Raw genomic sequence first — 20,821 nt, forward strand, 5'->3', positions numbered from 1 at the left:
TGAAATAAACTGGGAATGATGAAAGAAATGTTTAGAATTATAAAAGGTTTGAGCTATTCATTACTGATTTTAAAAATTTTTTCTTTTTAATTTGAATGACAAAGAGACAGGATAAACAGATCTATCCTTTGGCTTACACCTCAAATGTCCTTAATAGCCAGAGCTTGGCCTGAGTGAAGCCAGGAGCCTGGGATTCAAGTCAAGGACCCAATGTGAGTGGCTGGAACATATAATACAGGATCCATCCCCTGCTGCCTACCAGGATGTACACTGGTAGGTAGCTGGATCGGAGGCAGCGAAGCTAGGACCTGAATCAGGTAATCTGGTATGGGATGTCTGTGCCTCAGATGACATCTCAGCAGTTGTACCAGCGTGTGTTCTGTTGATTTTCATAAGACTTCTTAAGTTTATAAAAAGGAGGATTTTCAAAGCTATAAAGTTCTTGCTTTCATAAATGAGCAAAAATGCCAAAAGAAGTTACCATAAGTGGGAAAAATTATAGCTTAGAGCTTTTCTGTTTTATCATTTTATTGGGTAAAGTATCATAATGGAGAGAGATCTATTGTTTATGTTTAACATGAAGTCTATTTATTGTAGGCCCTTTGGATCCATTATATATAATATCTTGTAGGCAGCAGGTGTGGCTTCAATATTTGCTTTTTCCAAAATTCGTATGTTGAAATCAGGCTGTTAGTTCTCCAGGGACTTGTTGATGCTCATGTGCCATGTGAAGGCATAGCCAGAAGTGCCTGCCATCAATGAGAAGTGGGCACTCACCAGACACCAGATCTCGTGGCACCTAGATCCTCCACTTCCCAGCTTCTAGATGTGAACAATTCATTTCTGTACAGTTTATGTAATTTTTGTTACATGACTTATATAGTCTAGAGTGCTTTGTCAGAGCATTCTGAAGGAACCAACACAGCAGGCCTTCATACCCCGAAAAACACATACTGACCAAATCAGTGAGCTTCATTCTTTATTATGTCTGAAGCACACAGAGCCAAATGAGCTGTTATCCAAGATGGGTTCCTCCTTCCTGAGCAAAACAACAGGATTCAAAGTCAGACACCGAAGCTCTTCTTATTGAGAGGCCAGTGTCAAAACAAGAGTGGTTCTTTCCAAGCTTAAGTCCTTGAGCATGTTGTTCCTTGTTCCTTGGCAAGCAAGGAAGACAGTGTGTCAGTTGCATTGACACTTATATTACTGAGTGCATATCTGGGGGTGTTCTATCTGTGAACTTAGTACTGGGCCTCCTGGAGCAGTTATCTCAATGGAATTTTCAAGTGAGGAGAATCTGGCCTGTGGGTAGAAGCAGGCTTTGATTTTGGTAGTGTCTAGGTTTATGTGTTGAAAATCTCCGATGCATCAACACTGGGAGGTAGGGCCTAATAACAAGTGAATAAGTTGTGAGAGTCCTGCCCTCATGAATGGAGTAAAGTCATTCTCACGGGCATCTTATCTTTCCTTTTACCACTGCCCTGTGCAGTGGTATAGTATGCTAGTCCTCTATCTGCAGTGCTGGGATCCCCCTATTGACTCTGGCTCATGTCCTGGCTGCTTCACTTCCCATCCACTTTCTGCCTGTGGCGTGGGAAAGCAATGGAGGATGGCTCAAAGCCTTGATTCCCTGCATCCATATGGGAGACTGGGAAGAAACTCCTGGTTCCTGGCTTCAGATCAGCTCAGCTCTAGCCATGAGGCCAAATGGGGAAAGTCAGTTAGCAAATTAAAGATCTTTCTGTCTCTCCTCTCTGCAAAATCTGCCCTTTAAATACAAATAAAGAAAACTTAAAGAAATAAGATAAAAAGCTCTAGGTCTGAGGCTGGTATTATGGCATAGCAAGTTAAGGCTCTGCATAGGATACCCCCATCCATCTCCAAAGGGAGTGTCTGGGATTGAGTGCTGCCCATGTGTTTCTGGTGCAGGTTCCTGCTAATGTGCCTTGGGGGTAGCAATGATGACTCAAGTACTTGATTCCCTGCCACTCACTGGGAGACCCCAATGGAGGTCTGGGCTTCTGGTATCTGCCTAGCCCAGCCCTGGGTGTTGTGGCCATTTGGGAAGTGAATCAGTGGATGGAAGATCTATCTTGCTCTATCTTTTTCTCAGTTTCTCTGCCTTTTATATAAAACAGTGTGATGACCTGGTGGAAATGTAGACTTTGGAGCCTGACAGGCCGTTTTCTAGATATTTGAACAGGGAATTTTATCCTTCAGTTTATTTCTCTTGTTATTTTTAACTAGCACATATTAATTGTACCTATCCATGCACTATAATATGGCATTTTAATACAGACATACAATATGTATCTATCAGGTCAGGGTCATTGGCATTTCTGTCATCTCAGATTTCATTTCTTTGTGCTAGAGACCCTCAAAATTTATACTAGCTATTTTTTCTTTTATAAATATTTATTTATTTGAAAGGCAAGAGGTGGAAGAAAGAGAGAAAGGGAAGGAGAGGGGAAAAACCCAGAGAGAAAGATTGAGAGAGATCTCCCATCTTCTGATTTTACTCCCCAAATTTATAACCCTGGGCAGCCCAGGAAAAAATCATACCCAGGAACTCCATCTGGGTCCCCCACACGGATGACAGAGAGCTAAGTACTTGTACTGCAATGTGAACTTCTTTAGTTTGGCATTAGCAAGAGGCTAGAATTGGAAGTGGAGCCAGGACTGGAACCTCTCTCTGATATGGGATCCAGGTATCCCGAGTAGCCTCTTAATCACACACACAGTCTTGTTTTAAGTGTTTTGGAATAGTAAATTAGTTGTTGTCAACTATAATTATTTCATTGTGCTAGAGAACATTAGAAGTCATTCCTCCTATCAACTGCACTCCATACCCATCAGCCACCTCTCTTCATCCCCATGCCACTCGTTCGTCTCCCTTTTCAAGTTTTGGTAATCACCATTCTATTTCTTTGAGATCAGCTTTGGCTTCTACATGTGAGAATATTTCAGTCTCTTATGTCTTGAAATAAAATGGGTCAAATTTTTACCTTTGGGCATTATTGTGAAGATTAGATTGAGTTAAAGATTCAACTTACTGGGCCAGGCATGATAGACTAGTAGCTATAAGTCCTTACCTTGTATGTGTTGGAATCCCATATGGGCACCACTTCTAATCCCGGCAGCCTCGCTTCCCGTCCAGCTCCCTGTTTGCGGTCTGGGAAAGCAGTGGAGGATGGCCAAAACCTTGGGACCCTGCACCCACATGGAGGCCCAGAAAGGCCCCAAATTCCTGGCTTTGGATCAGCACAGCTCCAGCCATTGCGGCCACTGGGGAAGAAAGATCTTCCTCTCTGTCTCTCCTCCTCTCTGCCTTTCCAAAAAATAAATAAATAAATCTTAAAAAATTCAACTCACTGACACTGACTCCAGAAGAAATGTAAAATTTAAATAGACTAATAACAAGGACTACTATTAATAATTTAGAAATTTCCACAAAAAAAGGTCCTGATAGCTTTACTTGTGAATTGTATCAGCATTTAAAGCCAACAATGCTTTGTAAATGCTTATAGAACTAAGAAGGGAAGAGAGAGCATCCAAAGTCATCCTAATAGCCAAGAAGTTTTCCCATGCCAACACTAAAGACACGACAAGAAAACTATAGATCAATGTAAATATAAATACAGCAATTATCAAGGACGTGTTACAGTAAGAACAATAATGTCAAAATCAGATAGGATTTATCTCTGGTACAACACTGGTTTATCATTTTAAATATAGTATATATAATATATATTATGCATTTATTGATACACTATACTGAATAGTGTATTGAATATAGTGGATCAATAAAGAACAAGAACTATGTGACCATCTCAGCAGAAACAGGAAAACATTTGACAAATCTAATTTCCTGTCCTAAGAATTCTCATCAAACTGGGAAACTTCCTCAACCTGATGAAAAAAAGCTACAGCAAACGTGTAAGTGCACCATACACAATGGAAAGCTTTCTCTTAGGATCAGGCACAAGGCAAATGTGTCTGCATTTAAGACTGTATTGTTGCCAGCTGGTGCACTCAGGTGAGAACAATAAATAAAATACACCAAGATGGGGGGGAAAAAAACAACGAAGTACAAACTTGTCCTTATTTAATGACAACACAATTTTCTATATAGACAATTCCATATAAAGAATTACTAGAGTAGATGAGCCCAGCAAGGTCACAACAGGATTTAAGATCAATATGTGAAGATCTATTGTATTCCATTGTGTACTAGCAGTGAGCCATCCACTAATGAGATTAAGAAAAAAGATTCTTGGAGAGTGGCATTTGATTTGGTGGTTAAGACGCTGCTAGTGATGCCTGAATGCCACATTAGAGTGGCATGTTCAAAGTCCCAGGTCTGCTGCCAATCAGCTTTCCTCAAGTGAGCACCCTGGAAGGCAGCAGGTGTGACCTTCTACCCACATGGAAGGACTGGACTGAGCTCCTGGCTCTGGCTCTGCTCATTGCTGGCATCTTGACAAGTGAACCAACAGGCGGGAGCACCCCTCTCTGTCTCTCAAATAAGCAAAAAGTGAAGTAAAAAGAGCACATTTTTTAAAGTTGTAAAAAAATTTTTTTTATTGCTGCTATTTTTAGTAGCATAAGCTAGAATGGAATACTTAGGAAGAACTCTCAGAATCATAAGGGTCACCCAGCAAAAAACAAAACAAAACAAAACAAAACAAAAAAAAAACCCTAGAGGATTTCTAAGACAAATTAAATAAATAAGTGGAGATCTATTTCATGTTCACAAGTTGAAAGGCTCAATATTATGAAGATGAAAAGACACCCCAGCCTGAGACACAATACAGGCCAAATGAAAGAGAAATGTCATAAAAATCTCAGAAGGCACTTTTGAAAAAAAATTCACAAGCTGATAGTCTGATCCTGAAACTTAGAAATGTTAAGAACCAAAAACTAACTAAAATTATCTCAAAAGTTGGAGGATTTACATGTTCCAATATTAAAACTACAAAGCTTTAATAATCAAGACTAGTATAAATAATCACACATAGATCAGTGGAATAAAATTAAGAACCCATAAATAAACTTTTAATTTATAGTCAATTAATTTTCAACAAGGTGCTAAGACAATTCAATGGGGAAAATCTTTTCAACAAATAGTCTGGGATAATCAGATAGCCACATGTAAAGAGATAAATCTCGACCATATACCTTACAAAATGTTAACTAAAATGAGCCATAGACCTAATAAGGCCTAAACCAAGAACATTTTAGAATAAAAGCATAGGGTAAAAATGTCGTCGGGTATATCCACAATCCAAAAGAAAAAAAATTATGATTTAATTCATTAAGTGTTTATATACTTCAAAAGATTTAGTATAAAATAAGTTATAGGTCCAAAGAAAATATGTGCAAATCATATCTCTGCTAAGGACCTCTATTCAGAATATATACAGACATTTTATAATTCAGTAACAGAAATAATTATGTAGTAGGAAGAAAATCTGAATAGACATTTATATACATGAATGACCAATAAACACATAAAGAAGTTCCAGGTCATTCGTCATTGAGATATGCAAACAACAACCTGAGTGATATATCATTTACTCTCAATGGAAATGGCTATAACCAATAAAACAGATAGTAGTAAGTACAGGGGAGGAGATGAAGAAACCAGGACCTTTGTACATTGCTCGTGGGAATGTAAAATGTGTACCCATTTTGGAAAGAGTTTCACATGTTAATTTTCAAAGTTAAATATAGCATGTTACTCTAGGAAAACTACTCAGTAGAAAGAACACTTGTTCACCTAGGACTTGTTGTATGTCAGTTTCCATAACAGCTTCATTCATAATCCATTCTTTAGAGTAGAAACAATTCAAGTGACCATCAACTGCTAAAGTGAATAAATGAAATGTTTGTTTATAAACAGAAACATAAATGAGGGATTTCAGAAAACAAGACAATACTGATCCTACAACAGTGAACCACAAAACCATGCTAAGTGAAAGAAAGCAAATGCAAAAAAAAAATCTCACATATGAATTCATTGTGTGAAATATTCAGGTACATTTTTAGAAACACAAAGTCCTTCAGCAGCTGCCTGGAGCATGACTGCAAATAGGCTGGAGGGATCTTTTTAGGGAGAGATGGAAATGTTCAGAAATTGGGTTGTGGTAGTTGTAACGTAACTGAGAATTTTAAAAATCAATGAGTAATACTCTTGAAATGGGTGCATTTTATTGCATGTAAATTATTTATTAATTAAGCATGGATAATTAATGAGGTTAATGTATATGAGTAGTGGCTGCACTATGGTTTTTAAGGAATGACACTATATTTCTTTGAGATGTATACTGTCTTATATTAAGCTCAGGGCTGAAGGCCGGGAGGGCCAGGACGGTGGGTGCTAGCTGCCAGCCAGTGCTGAGTGCTTGGCCTGGTCCAGCATTGCACTGACCACTTCACCTCGCTTGTCCTCGCCAAAATTCTCTGACATGAGTTGTGTTAGTGAACCTGTTCCACACAGCAGGAAATGGAAGCTTTGCTAAGCTCACAGAGTGAACACATGGTCTCCAGTAGACTTAACCTATGTTGATGTGTTGAAAACCATTAAAAGATCTAAAAATTTCAAGTCTGGTCCTGGGGCTAGCTAAGTAGCACTGGGCATTTCCTCAGTTCTGCACTGGGTCCTGAAGCTTTCTCTGCTTGAAACCTTGCTGTATTGGCTTTTGTAGCATGGAGGAGGTTATAATCATTATCCATAATAAGATTTCTGTAGGAAAATATCTTTTGCTAAAGCAAGCACATCTGCCTCTCCATTAGTTTCTTCCACAACATCTGGATAATGGATCCTGGAATCTGTTTGACCTGTGATTGGCAAGGCGGTGAGAGTGTGAACTGTGGGTGAGCCTCATGACATCCTTTTAATACTCAACTAGAGCTGCTGCTTTGTATCTTGATTGTATGTACGTGCTGGAGTTCAGCATATGATTTCTTTGGAGTACCAATTCCTACTGTTAAGCCAAAGTGTCGAAAACTACTATTTTAAGAAAGCTGATATTAAATGGAATGCTGAATCGATGATTTAAAAGATGTTTGCTTATGGACTTGAATAATCTATAGGGGCAAATTCACCATTTATTCTTTTGACTCTGGTAAGTTCTAAGGCATAGTAACCTGGATATTTACTTCACCAATGAGTTTTTGATCATGCTTTTTATCTTGAAGAGAATGAAATAATATTTCCATTTAGGGGATCATAAAGGTATGCATGTTTCAATTTTTTTGTTTGTGTTTGCATTAGAAATGAAAAGATTTGAGAATTTATGGAATGCTGTTTTCTTAACCATACTTTTCCTTACATATTATATACACTGAAAAGAATTTTCTTCAGTCTAGAAATTGCTTAACGTTTTCCTCTCTGGGGCTTTTGTGGGCGCACCAAAGGCTGTTTATCCCCTCCTGATGCCTTCTTGTCTTCCAAGGATATGGCTTGTGTTCACCACGTGCTTGCCAGGAAGGGGCACACACAGCAGGGAGTAAGGAAAGCTGCAGGCAGGCTAGAAAGCCATAGGTATCCTCTCTGATTCTCCTGCTCACCGTGATTCTGAGTCCGTTTCTTAGCAGCTCTGATTCCCAGGAATGATAGAGCTTTGGCCTTGCAGACGTTATGGGCTTGTTTTAAGCTTCAATTAATAATGCTAGGTGGAGCTGCTTTGGACTGAATGTTTGTGTTCCCTCAAAAGTCCTAAGTCAAGAGCTTAACCCTTCACATATGGTAATAGAAGATAGGGTTTAACAGGTCATGGGAATACTCTTGAATGGGACTAGTTGGGTCCTCATGTGAAGTGACATGGGAGATGATTTTTGTCTTCCTGCCACATGAGCATACACTGAGAAGGTGACTGCTCACTAACTAGGAAGTGGGTCTAAGCAGACAGTGGAGATCAGCTGGCACGTTGATCTTAGACTTGTCACCCTCTGGAACTGTGAGAAATGGACGCTTGTTTTGTGTTTTTATTCTAGTAGCCCAAACCGAAAATGAGGCTTTTTACAAAACATCAAGAACTACATAAATACAGTGGCTTTGTCACAATGAAAAATGTTCTGCATTTTTCACATGAAAATGACACTTGTTATCCAAAGACATTTTGACTTATCTTTCAGTATGTTGAGATTATTTTTTTAAAAGAGAAATAGAAAACAATATAAGCTAGGAATCTGAGCATTTCATTGTTTCTCCTTTTCTCTCTCAGGACATGGCTATCTATACCATTTTTGAAGGAAGGATATTGGATTGTAATTCTCATCTTTTTTTATATATAAAAAGATTTATTTACTTGAAAGGCAGAATGACAGAGAAAGATGAAAAGACAAAAAGAGATATATCCCCTGTCCACTGGCTCACTTCTCAAATGCTTGTAATAATCAGGGCTAGGTTAGGCTAAAGCTGGGAATTCCATCTGCATCTTCCACATAAGTGGGAGGGAACCAAGTGCTTGGGCCATCATCCACTGCTTCCCAGACACTTAGCCGGAAGCTGGATCTGACCTGTGGAATAGCAAGGACTCAATCAGGTACTCTGCTGTGGAATGCAGGCATCCCAGCGATTTAACCCATTGAACCCCAACCTGCTCCCTTGTTCTTGTATATGTTTCGCTTCCATTTTATTCACTATCATGCTATTCCTGGTTTATAGATATTTGGCATTTATATTCTACATCCATTGCAGCTTATGTCCCTTTATTGTACCAGAAACAGAGGTAATTATCAAGGAGAATGTTGCAATACAGTAATGTTTTACATATTGTCTTGTTCATGTGCATGAAATAGTACCAAGAAGAAAAGCAAAAAATCTTTGGCACATATACTTGAAGCTTGTAATTTCACATTTCATATATTTTATTGTATTAAAATAGAAAGACATTACATAGATGAATGTAAAAACAGCAAAGCTGTATTTTCCCCCTAAAATTTTTGGGATGTTTACATAGTTCAAAACACTTAATTTTTTATCTTTAAAAATTGACAAACTTTCCAACCAAATAGGACTGAGCTGCACTTGATCTGTCTGTATGGAATAAGGGACTTCCCTTTCTCTGATTTTGCATTGCTGCAGAGGAAATGGGTTTTTGGCCTGCATGATTCTAGCGGGGAAAATTGCATATCTAATTCCAAAATATTCCTTAGGCTGGAAAAACCTCTTTTGGAGTAGTCATGTTTATTGTACAGTAACTGCAGCAAAAACAATTTAGTTTGTTAATGTAGAAATACAAATAGCTTTTGAACAAAATACTATTTTGTAGCCACTTTGCAGAAATTATTTACTCAAGAAAACAAAAAATAATTCAGTTTCATGAATCAGCTTTGTAAATATTTTGTCAGAGCTTTTTTCTTTTTTCCTTGGGGTGGCGGAAGCAAATAAAAAACTTTAAAAGCTCATATGTGTCTATTTTGTTTCAGCTTGGTGTATTTATTAAGAGTAAATTCTGTATGTCTTTGCAGTTCATCAATATGTGTATTGAGAAGTTTCTCAAGTTCTTTTGCTCGCTTTTCTTCTTCCAGAAGGAAATGCTGTGCAGCCAAAGAAGCTGGGAAGGACATATCTGGGGGAGACTAAACAGAGAAGGAAAAGTGAGATGAGGAACACAGAGCCCTTTTAGATCTCCCTCTCTAGGCTGAATCCCTAACACACTGTCAAACACTGCCACTCTCAATGAAATTATGCATTTTGAGCTGAACTTCCACAGTATCGTCTAACACAATCCTCAAGGAAGACATCACAGCACCATTACATTAAAAATCTTAGAAACGAATATTATAATATCCAAATGCAATTACAGGCATAATGTAATTACCACAAAACCTGCCTCAAACATGCTCTATGAATTTGCAAAGCCAGTGCTTCTCATCTGAAAACAGGCAATTCCCCAAAATTAGAAATTACAATAGAATTGGATAAGAAAGGCTTGCATAGAAATGAACAGTTAGGGATTGGCGTAAGATGAGGGCTAATTGGTACTTGGAGTTTGTCAGGTGAGAAAGGCCGGTTACGTGATCTCACAGGGATGAAGTGCCGCAGTGGAGTGTGCTAGGATGTGGGAATGTTGCTTATTTGTCTGTGGTAGCCAGGAAAGTCCATCCTTCATGGTGATATGGAAAAACTATTTGCTGAGTGCTTGTGTGCAAAAAACAGACACCTGTGGCTAAGGAACAAATGATAATATTAGATTAATTTTGTTGTTGGGAAATGGTTTTTTATAAGGTAGGAGAAATTAATACTTTATCCAATTATTCTTACATTCCTTGTATTCCTCTTTCTGTTTTGTTTTGTTAAAAATAGTTGGACTTGGTGAACTGTTTGAAAATCCAACAATCTGTGTGGGGGAACCTTGTTACAAGGGGATTTAAGTCACTAGCCTGGCTCCTAACAAAACTAGGAATCGTGGCATATGGTAATGGAATACTATAAATTTATCTGAGTTGTAGCTACTGTGCTAGATGTAATATCTTTACTAGAGTAGCTTTATCACAACTGTGAATTCATGATATCCAGCTATTGACATGATGGATGCATTGTTTTAATGTTCAGTATGAAGCTCAGAAATAGCAGTCACATGGGAAGGACAATAGTACACATCAGTTGTTTCACTGCAGCATTATCTTAATGGTGCTATCAGAATAAATTCTGAAGGGGCCTGAAACATCTGGAAGCTTCAAGGACTATCACATAGAACATTGTATATTGATGTTCTAACATCATTTTACTAAGATCTGATGAATAAGAAATGCCAAGTTTATCAAAGTCTTGGGAAGATGCCTGTACTGCAGAGGGTGAAAAGTAAAGCCAGTAAGGATTCAGGAATTTGACACACTGTTTTTGGTACACAGAGGCATGGGTCATGTCAGGACACACTAAGTGTAGCAGGAATTCATGCACTTTGAAAATACTCCATCCTTGATTAGAGTAATATGATTATTGATGGAGGCTGCTCTTGTTTATTTGAATAAAGAAGGGCTTTAGAGTAGGTTCAGGACAGGGCAAAAGAACTTCTTTTATTTGGGTCAAGTGACTTGGCAGATCCAAATATTAGAAGAATCACTGATAGAGAAGGCCTTGAGGAGCCAGTGAAGTCTGACTGGGAAGGTTGTGTTGCAGAGCCTGAAGATTTCGAAGCAAAGCCATGCCATCTGGCAAAGCAGCTTTGTCCTGCTGTTAAGTCCTGGTAGAGGCCGACCATTGGGGTAAGCAGTCAGTCACCCCAGGGGATGATATTCCTGGGCCCTAGTAGAATGATTTCCCTTTCACCAAGGGCAATCCAGCCACTTTTGCATGTCTGATGTGCTTGTAAAAGAAAATAAAGCTGAGCACCTGATATAGACCATCCCTCAAGACCAGTCAGTATCTTGGTGACAGTTTGATGCTCTCAGGTACTTTACACTTTGGAAAAATTTGTCTTTATTAGAGTTGGTATGCATTCTGTAGGTTTGCCTTTCCCTCCTGCAGGGACTGGCTGGCACCACTGTCTGAGCGCTCACAGAGTGACTAATCTGCTGCCTTTGAATCCTGATTAACAGTAATGGAGTCTACCTAACAGCAGAAGAAAATAGCCTGGTGTTATGACCATAACAGCCTTTGGTCCCAACCACATCTAGCATTATCCAAGGATGGTATAACTTTGGGATAGCCTCTTGAAGACACAGATATCAGTTGGGGAGTTATTCTCTGAGGCTAGGGTACAATTCTTAGGGATGTGTTATAGACATTAAACCTGTTTTATGTTGTTACATTTTAACAGATAGAATACCTGGGCCTGGGAACAAAAGAAAGGAAATAAGACTGGATTTACTGTCTGTCCTTGAGTAGAATGTGTGCTTTTTGGCTCTGTTTCTTTACGTTTGGTTGCTCTTCTGGTGCAGAGTCTCAGGTGTGTAAGGTTCTGATTAAACTTAGAGCTTGGACTGCCCTGGTCAACTTGAGCCTCTCAAACCAGCAGATCAGAGGCACAGAACGTCATTACTCTCCTGGCAGAGGAGAATGCTGCTACCTGATGGAGGCCGTGAGCAAGGTGCCTGGTGCTCAGATGATCCATAAAGCTGTCTTTTGGTCTTTTTGGCCCAGTTCTTACTGTAAATGGCAAACCTAGATGCCAGTCTTGATAAGGCTGTGGTATCCAGGAGCTTGCCCCACAAAAGAAGCCACCTGACTGGCAGAAGTGCTGGCTGAAGGGGAAAGGACTTGACGGGTAGTGAGGGGATGGATGATAGGCATGATTTAAGGTCCCGGGGACCAATCACATATCATCATCAATGCTTTTTTTGTAAGTTCTCCTGGAAATTGTGATCCACAGGAATCTCAAGACTGTGCCTGAGTGGTAAAAGGGGGGTTTGAATGGAGCAAGAGGTGGAGTGCCGGGAAGGAGGTCAGTGTCCTACCAGGACTTGCCTCAGCAGGCTGGGATTCCTGCCCCTTGCTGCTGTGGGGCCTGCCACTCCCAGCTCATGGCAACCTCCTTCTCTGAACTGGAGCCTCCTGCTGCTCTGGGCAGCTGCAGGCACCTCTCTGCCCATTCTCCCATTGTCAGTGGCAATGACTGATCGATAATGGGACTCAAAACACCAGACTTTTTGCCTCCAGAGGTTCCCAATCCTATGGTGTGATTTGCACGCCCCATTCCCTGGCAGCATAAGCTAAACTCATATCCAGCTGAGATCACATCCTTGCTTAGCTTTCTTCCCCTCCCCTAGCCTGCTTCCTTCCCTTTTCCTCTCCTGAGGATGCTCTCGAAACAAATTGCTTTCACAAGAATCCCCAGGTCCCGTTCTAGGAAATCTGACCTCAGGCAGACGACTTCCAGATTCTGCCTTGAGTGATTGGGGGATACTGATGTCATTTGCTGAGAAAGGAAAAAATGGTTTTTAAAAAGACACTGAGGAAAGAAAGGTGTTATTTATTTTTGGACCCTCCCCACGCCTAGATTCTAGTACATATTCTGGGCTAGAGTATGTTTTCAGTACATTTTTAAAACTAGTATACAAATTTAAAAAATTCATTTGTTTTGAATAATGCGAGGTTTCAGTGTCATGAAATTTGAAAAGACTGGAGGAAGTGGGTAGCAGAAGCTAGGTCTGGGCATGGATATTTTGCCTAATGGTTAATTTGTCGGATAAGACATTCATATCCAAGATGGTAGTCCTTGGGTTTGAGTTCCAGCTCCTGGTTACAGCTTCCTGCTACGGCAGACCCTGGGGGTGAGTGGTAGCAAATGAAGCCTCAAGTGGTTTGTTCTGTGACGCTGCATGAAGTGTGTGGGTTGAATACCTAGCTACTGACTTCAGCTTGGCCTGTCAGTAGTCATAGAGAGCATTTGAGGGCTAAGGCAATGGATGGGTGTGTGTGTGTGTGTGTGTGTGTGTGTGTGTATGTCTCAAAATTTAAAAAAAAAAAAAAAAGAGGACAGGTCTGGACCAGAGATAAACCATAGATGAAAACCTATAGACTGTGCAAATTTAGGAAAAAAATAACAGCAACAACAACAACAAAAAACCCAAACCCTGGGCACGCATGCTACGTCCATGTTCTTGGTGTTGTCATTAATGATAACTGCACTATTTGCTGATCAAGATTTAAACCAACCTACTTAATTATCCTTGCAGCTTGCTTAGTCTGCTACTCCAGCATTTCTTTCACTTTGTTTGGACTCTCCTCAATCTACCTGTGCTCCCTTCCTCTCTTACTCTGCCTGTATTTCATATCCATCACTATAAACGTTCCATAACTTGTTCCTCCTTTTATCCTGTCTCTAGTGATTTGGTAAAACTTGGCCATAACTGAACTGACCCATATGCCTGGGTCATGCCTATGCTTGAGCAACTGAATGTTGGGGCAGACATGGCTAGGAAGGGCTACATCACTGCAATCTCCAGTTTCACTTTAAGGTTCAACACCACAAATGTCAAACTGCTAGTGAACACTTCCTGGCAACTCTAGTGCACTCCCCATGTATGTTCATTTTCACACTTAAGAACCTGGTTCCTTCTTAGTGGAGAGCTCTCTCATCTCTCCGCTCAGCCATTTAGAACTATGGTCATATTTCAGTTTGAAATAGTTTCATATTTGAAGTTTGTGATGTGGAGCTATCCTTCCACCTATACTGTGGATCCTGCTCCTTCTTAGCTTTTCAATGACTTTGCTTCTGTAAATGAACAATATCCTTTCATGAGCTCTTGTCATTTCACTATCGAACTCTTCTCTTTGAGCTCTCATTGGGTCCCTAAATTTTACGACTCAAAGTTTGTCTTGGGATCATTTTTCTTTTATACAGGCCTAAATATTCCTATCCAGTTTCATAGACTTAAATGCTAGCTTCACAAATCCAATTGACTATTTAATATCTTTATGTGTGCTGGCTGAAATCCTAAGCGTCACATTAGATTCCTTTTTCCCCTAAATACTCATAATTAATTGTCAATTGTGGTCTACTTTCCAGAATATTTCCTAGATCCAGCATGTTGCTCTATTTCTACCACTACCAAAAAAGCATTGCCATTACTTCTTGCCTGGAATACTGAAAGTGCTTTATAATAGCTCTCCCCACTCCATATTAACTCTCTATAATTTATTCATTATTTAAAAGCCAAAAACCTGTTTAAATTTTTTGACAGATCATGAACTCCTTCTGCTGCACTTTGGATATGGTTTGTCCCACTCTGCTATGGTTTACTGGAAGCTTTATTCCTAGTGTACCAATGTTAACAGGTGGTGGGATCATTGAAGGATGAGCCAAATAAACCTACAGACTTCTCTTCCTTTGAAGTTACAGGGCTTCAGATATTTGTTGCAGTAATGGAAAATGAAGGAATACATTCCCATACATGAAAGTTTCCATTAGATTTTCATTGTTTTAAAATAAAATCCAAACTCTACCCTACAGCCTAATATCCCAGCACATCTGGACTTCTCTGCCTACTGTCCTTCCCAATTCTTTTCTTTCTTCCTCTTCCCTTCTGAGCTCCAGCATCCATGCAGTCTCCTCTTCCTAGTTCTCACATTTGCCAAACTTATTCCTGCCTTATCAATTTGTACCAGAAGTTTCTTTGCTGAAAACCCTCTTCACTGAGATCTTGGCAAGAATGGATATTTTTTTGTTGTTGTTGTTTAGATCTCACCTTTGGTGTATCTTACTTTGCTTTTAAATTTTTTATTAAAAATTGTTTTCATTTTATTTGAAAGGTAGAGAGATAAATGAGATCTTTCATCTGCTGGTTCACTCCTCAGATTTCCACAACAGCCGGGGATGAGCCAGGACAAATTCAGGAGCCTGGAACTCCATCCTGGTCTCTCATGTGGATGACAGAGACCCAGGTCCTTGAGCCATTATCACCTGATATCTCCAAGGGTGTTCTTTAGTAGGAAGCTGGACTGGAAGTGGAGCACCTAGGACTTGAACTATACATTCCAATATGGATATTCTAAGTAATGACTTAATCACTGGGCCTCATGCCTGTAACTGGCCTCCTTTGATACGTCACTCCTTCCACGATAGCTTTGCTGATCACTCAACCTAAAGTAATTTTCCATGTATTCCCACTACTCCTTATCTTAGCACTTGATTTCTTTTTTGTCATAGCTCTTATCGGTGTTTAATATTCTAATATTTGTTCATTTGTTTTTAAATACTAAGTATTTCTTTTTTGTTAGATACAGCCTGCCAAAGAATTAGTCATTTTCAAGTGAGAAGTTCAGTGGCATTTAGTACATTCACAGTGTTAAGCAACCAACATCTTCATGTAGTTCTAAAATATTTTCATCATCTCGAAAGTAAGTTTTGAATTCATTAAGTCATGGCTCGCTTTTGCCTTCCCCTCATTCCCTAAGTCCCTAATAACTGCCACAATCTTCATTCTATTTTTCTGAATTTACCTATGCTAGCTAATGCATTTAAATGGATTCATATGGAATGTGACATTTTGCATCTGGCTTTATTCATTTAGTATGCTTTTGAAATTCATGCACATTATAGCATATATTGATACATCATTCCTTTGCATAGAGGAATAATACTTCATATATATTTCACCATGTGTTTATCTACTGATGGAATTTTTCCTTTTATACCACACCATATACTCTACCATACCGGCTCATTCAAAGATGCATGTAAAATAGGACTTGCCTTGGGGCTGGCGTTGTGGTATAGCATGTTAAGCAGCCTTCTACCACACTGACATCCCATATGTCCTAGCTGCTCCACTTCTGATCCGTTTTCCTGCTAATGTCCCTGGGGAGGCAGCACAGTGCTTGAGCCCCTGTCACTCATGTGGGAGAGAGTTCTAGGTATCTGGCTTCAGCAAGCCCTAGCTCTGGATGTTGCAGCCAGTTGGGGAGTGAGCCAGTGTTTGTAGATCTCTCTGTTTCTACCTCTTTTTCTCTCTGACAATATGCCTTTTGAACAAACAAGCAAATAAATTTTAATTGGAAAGGCAGATATACAGAAAGAAGGAGCTAGAGAGAGAAAGATCTTCCATCTGCTGGTTCATTCTTCAAGTGGCTACAATACAGCTGGAGCTGAGCTTCTTCTGGGTCTCCTACATTCATGCAGGGTCCCAGAGCTTTGTGTCATCCTCTACTGTTTTCACAGGCCACAATCAGGGAGCTGGAAGGGAAGCAGATCAGCTGGGACATGAACCAGCATCCACTTGGGATCCTGGAGCCTGCAAGGTGAGGATTTTAACCACTAGGCTATTGTGCCAGGCCATTAATAAATATTTTTTAAAAACTGCACTTACCTTCCATAGGAAGCTTAGTATTCATTACTCATATGTATTTAAGACTGGATGGTAACACTAACATTTAATGGAAAAGCGTATGAGGCACATTGGAAGCAGACTGGGAAAGAGTAGCCTGAAAGTCAGCATGAATTTTAATGGAGAATAGTATCACAAAAACCAGAGAATAGAAGAGCTTCAAGAAAAGGTTTAAACAAGATGAATACTTAAAGATGTGTGTTTTCATTTGCAACCAGGAGTCACTGGTAGATTGGCAGGAATGGTGCTAATGTGGAAAACAAAATGGAGTCATGGATGGAGATGGCTGGGCCCACAACCATGGATTGGCCTGTGTCTCCCAGAGACAGATTAATAGGATTCCTTTCCCCAGACCCCCTGCCTTGCGAAGCCCAGGACTGCTATCCCTTTGTCTTGTGACTTTCCTGAAATGTATTGTTCATTGTTGAAGAGGATATGCCAGCTAGTTAGTAAACTACTGTGAATTACTGTGCTTACATTGGGTACACTGCGAGCAATACAGTTGCTTCTTTTTCTCTTGTTAATTGGCCTTTTGTTACAGAAGACTGTCCCAACTTTGAACTGTTGAGGGTTGAAAAGAATGGATATTTTTCTTCCCTTTGCTAAGAAAGTTAATGGATTTTAATTCTTACTTTTAATAACCCAGTACTTTCACCATAATAGAGAATGACAACTATCCCGGAAAAACAGAAAAGAACTCATGGAATACTCTAATTTAATTGTTGCATTTGACTATCAATATAAGGATAGTTCATATTGAATAGGCATAAAATATTACATAATATCCTTTGAGGATAAGGCAAAGTAATTGCTAACAAGTATTACTGTTTACTTTCTGAGCAGAAAAAATACATATCTTTTTAAACCTGATGATTGCATTCAATAAATCATCACAAAATAGAGCATTTCAACAGAGAACTAGAAACTAAAAAAAGAGTCAATGAAAATTCAAGAACTGAAAAATGTTAAAACTGCAATTAAGAATGCTTCCCACTCATTTTCTGTGGCTAGCATAATCTGATACTAGAACATGACAGGGACTGTGAAGGAAAATTACAGGCTAATTTCTCTCATGAATACAAAGCAAAATTCTATGCCAAATGTTAACGGACCCCATCCAGTGATGAAGGGAGGCTTATTCTAAGAATGTGAAGATTTAAAATCAAGAAAAAGTATCATGTTAGCAGAGCAAAGTAGAAAAATATGTCTGCTTTAATAACGAGAGAAAAAGCATTTGATAAAATCCAATACCGATGAAGAAATTAGCCATCTAGGAATGAAAGGTAATTTCCCTAATTGTTCTAAGTGAATCTATGAAACATTTACAGGAAAGGTCATACACCTGGGTAAAATATCCAAAGCATTCTTTTTGTGATTTAGAATGAGAGAAAAATGCTAGTGGCTGTTTAATTTCCCACACTTACTGGCTCTCTCAGTCAGTACAATCCGGCAAGGAAAAGGGGTATGGAGAAATGTATAATGGTTTGAAGGTAGGAAATCAGACTGTGATTATTAATTGTGAATATGGACAATCCTGAGGAATCTTTTGGACTGGAATAAAATTATAGGGTTAATTGAACATTTCCAAGAAAGAAAAGGAGAATATTAATTTGCATCATATAATATTATTATTTCAGTTGGATTGTATGTCTAAATGTGAAAAGGTAAGAACTACGCCTTTCAATGAACAGAAGTTTCTAATTTTAGTATATTCATATTTATAAATCCTTTTATATATGGTTACTATCGTTATTTTTGTTTTGTTACTATGTTTGTTGTTTCAAGGTTATAAATATAGTAACAAAACAAACAACAAAGACAGTAACCATACATGAAAGGTACAGACAAGGCAAGTAAGAGTAGAAGGTATTTACAATATGTAAAGTAACAGAGGGTTTATATCTAGAATAAATTAATAAGCATATACATTAGAAAATAAAGGCAATCTAAAAAACTGAGCGAAAAAGATACTTTACAAAGAAAAATATCAAAATGGCTAAAAAATATATGGGAAGGTACTCATGAATCACCAGAGAAATATGAATGAAAATAAGTAAGATATTGTTACACACTGACCATATGGCTAACATTTAAAATACATAGTAACTTGTGTTTGAAAGAATAGGGAGCAAGGAAGTTTGTTTTACTAATTTTGGGGGGTATTCATGGGCTTAAAGTTATGAAAACAGTTTAGAAATACTTCCTAAAGCCAACCACATCTGCATCCTATGATCTTTAATTTTGGCGTTAGGTGTACACCCAACGGGAACATCTTCATCAAAAGATGAGCATGAGAGTATTCTAGCAGGGTTATTTGTAATAGCTCTACACTAGAAATCACTGAAACGTCCATTAATAGTAGAGTGAATAAATTTAGTTTCCTTATGCCTGGTATTTAATATACAAACACATACTTTATAGATAAAAAACTAGACATTCCAGCTATGTAAAACAAAATAAATGATGATGAAGCTTAGAAACAACGTTGAATGAAAGAAGCCAGACACAAAATAAGACACTTAGGATGATACTATTTCCATAGAACATACAAAATCACCTTCAGGAGCGAGTGGCGGTAGGGACTGGGTAGGGACATGAATGGGGCTTGTGGACAGGTGTGACCGACTGCCGTGTGTTACCTGGGTGGTAGTTACACTGAGCTGTTGCCTCTATAATCATTTATCAAGTGGTTCACTTACGATTTGTACAAGATTTGTATGTAAATGAAAGTCAATGGAAAATACTGATAACTTGCTTTGCAGGCTAAGTTTACATTTTTAAAAAGCACCGCCTGTAACTGTGGCCCAGAGTGGAGGAGAATCATCACTGCTGACATGACTTGATGAAATGCTCTAGACCTTTTCACAGTTTGATATGATCAAAGACTTGCAGGCCAAGCAGGAAGCAACTTTTTGTTTTGAACTACTGTGTATGTTAGTGTAGTTTTATCAGTGTAAGAACAAGATGATTACCAGTTAAAGGAAAAAAAAAAAGTCAAATAACCAGAAACTCACCAGTGGGAATACTTCATCATCACTGACCAAAGGGCTTGTCACTTCTTTGTTTGGAAAACTCAGAGGCAGGAATGGAGGTGTTGTGCTTCTCTTTGGCTCACAGTCTTGGCTAAGTCTGAAAGAGGAGGTATATTTGTCGTTGTTGCTACCCATGATAAAGCATGTTTGTGTATGTAGCTAAGGTTTCTGACTCCTTTGATATCTGCTTAGAGGGAAATTCACCCAAATGTTTGAGCTTGTTATCTGGGTATTCTTTTGAAAATTATTTTCCTAATGAATACATTTTGCTTTATTTAAAATATTTGGAATAACTGAAGTAATGCAGAAGACGTGATCATTGCTAAGGATATACTGCCTAGGTTGCTTCCCTATCAATATTTAGTGTTATATTTCTTTCCATTTAATTAAATAACCTGAAGCCATTTTGAGAATAATCTTGAAACTGTTGGTATTGCTGCCCTTAAAGGTTCTAAATAGATACTCTTTCTCTCCGTTACACTGACCTCACAGGGCTTCTTCATAGAATTATGTTTTTTTATTCATGCTACCATAAATCGTGTATAAAAGCTCAAATTTCTACAGTGAGTAATAATATATATATAATATTTTCAATTAATACCATCTCTTCTTAGTTATGTGATCTTGAAGAGTCAATTTTATCTCTCTGAAACTTTAATTTTCTTTTATAAAAGAGGGCTTTTTTTGAAAGTTGAATTATGAATACATGTAGATCAAAACACAGTGCCATACATAGTAAGCACTCGGTAAGATTAGGTATTATAATTACTACTATTAAATTTGATATTCAAGATAATAATAATAAGGTAACTGCTATCTACAGACAAGGAAACTAAGAGTTAAGTGTGAAATTATTTTTTGAGTCATCTACTTTTTAAATCAGAGTAATTGCTAGGAAATAATTATTTTGGACTTTGGATTTAAATCCAAATTTTCTTGACTTCAAAACTCATAATTTGGAGGAAAAGCACAGTATACAAACTGGTAATTATGCTAAAATATAGGGTAGA

At 38.5% G+C, this 20,821-nt stretch overlaps 1 protein-coding gene across 2 annotated transcripts in view; it reads right to left on the reverse strand.

Annotated features, from left to right (window-relative positions):
• Positions 1-8,849: 8,849 nt before the first annotated feature.
• Positions 8,850-20,821, reverse strand: part of DEUP1 (deuterosome assembly protein 1) — a 91,071-nt gene continuing 79,099 nt past the window's right edge. For both annotated transcript variants that reach the window (XM_040977145.1, XM_040977146.1), the window contains 2 exons: positions 19,794-19,908; positions 8,850-9,588 (listed from right to left, as the gene is read on the reverse strand). In XM_040977145.1, the coding sequence (XP_040833079.1) occupies positions 9,412-9,588; positions 19,794-19,908 (292 nt within the window). In that variant the 3' untranslated portion in view covers positions 8,850-9,411. The remainder of the gene's footprint in view (positions 9,589-19,793; positions 19,909-20,821) is intronic.

The sequence above is a fragment of the Ochotona curzoniae genome, unplaced genomic scaffold, assembly GCF_017591425.1.
Source record: "Ochotona curzoniae isolate NIBS_2020 unplaced genomic scaffold, NIBS_Ocur_1.0 contig_2723, whole genome shotgun sequence".
Classification (NCBI taxonomy): Eukaryota; Metazoa; Chordata; class Mammalia; order Lagomorpha; family Ochotonidae; genus Ochotona; species Ochotona curzoniae.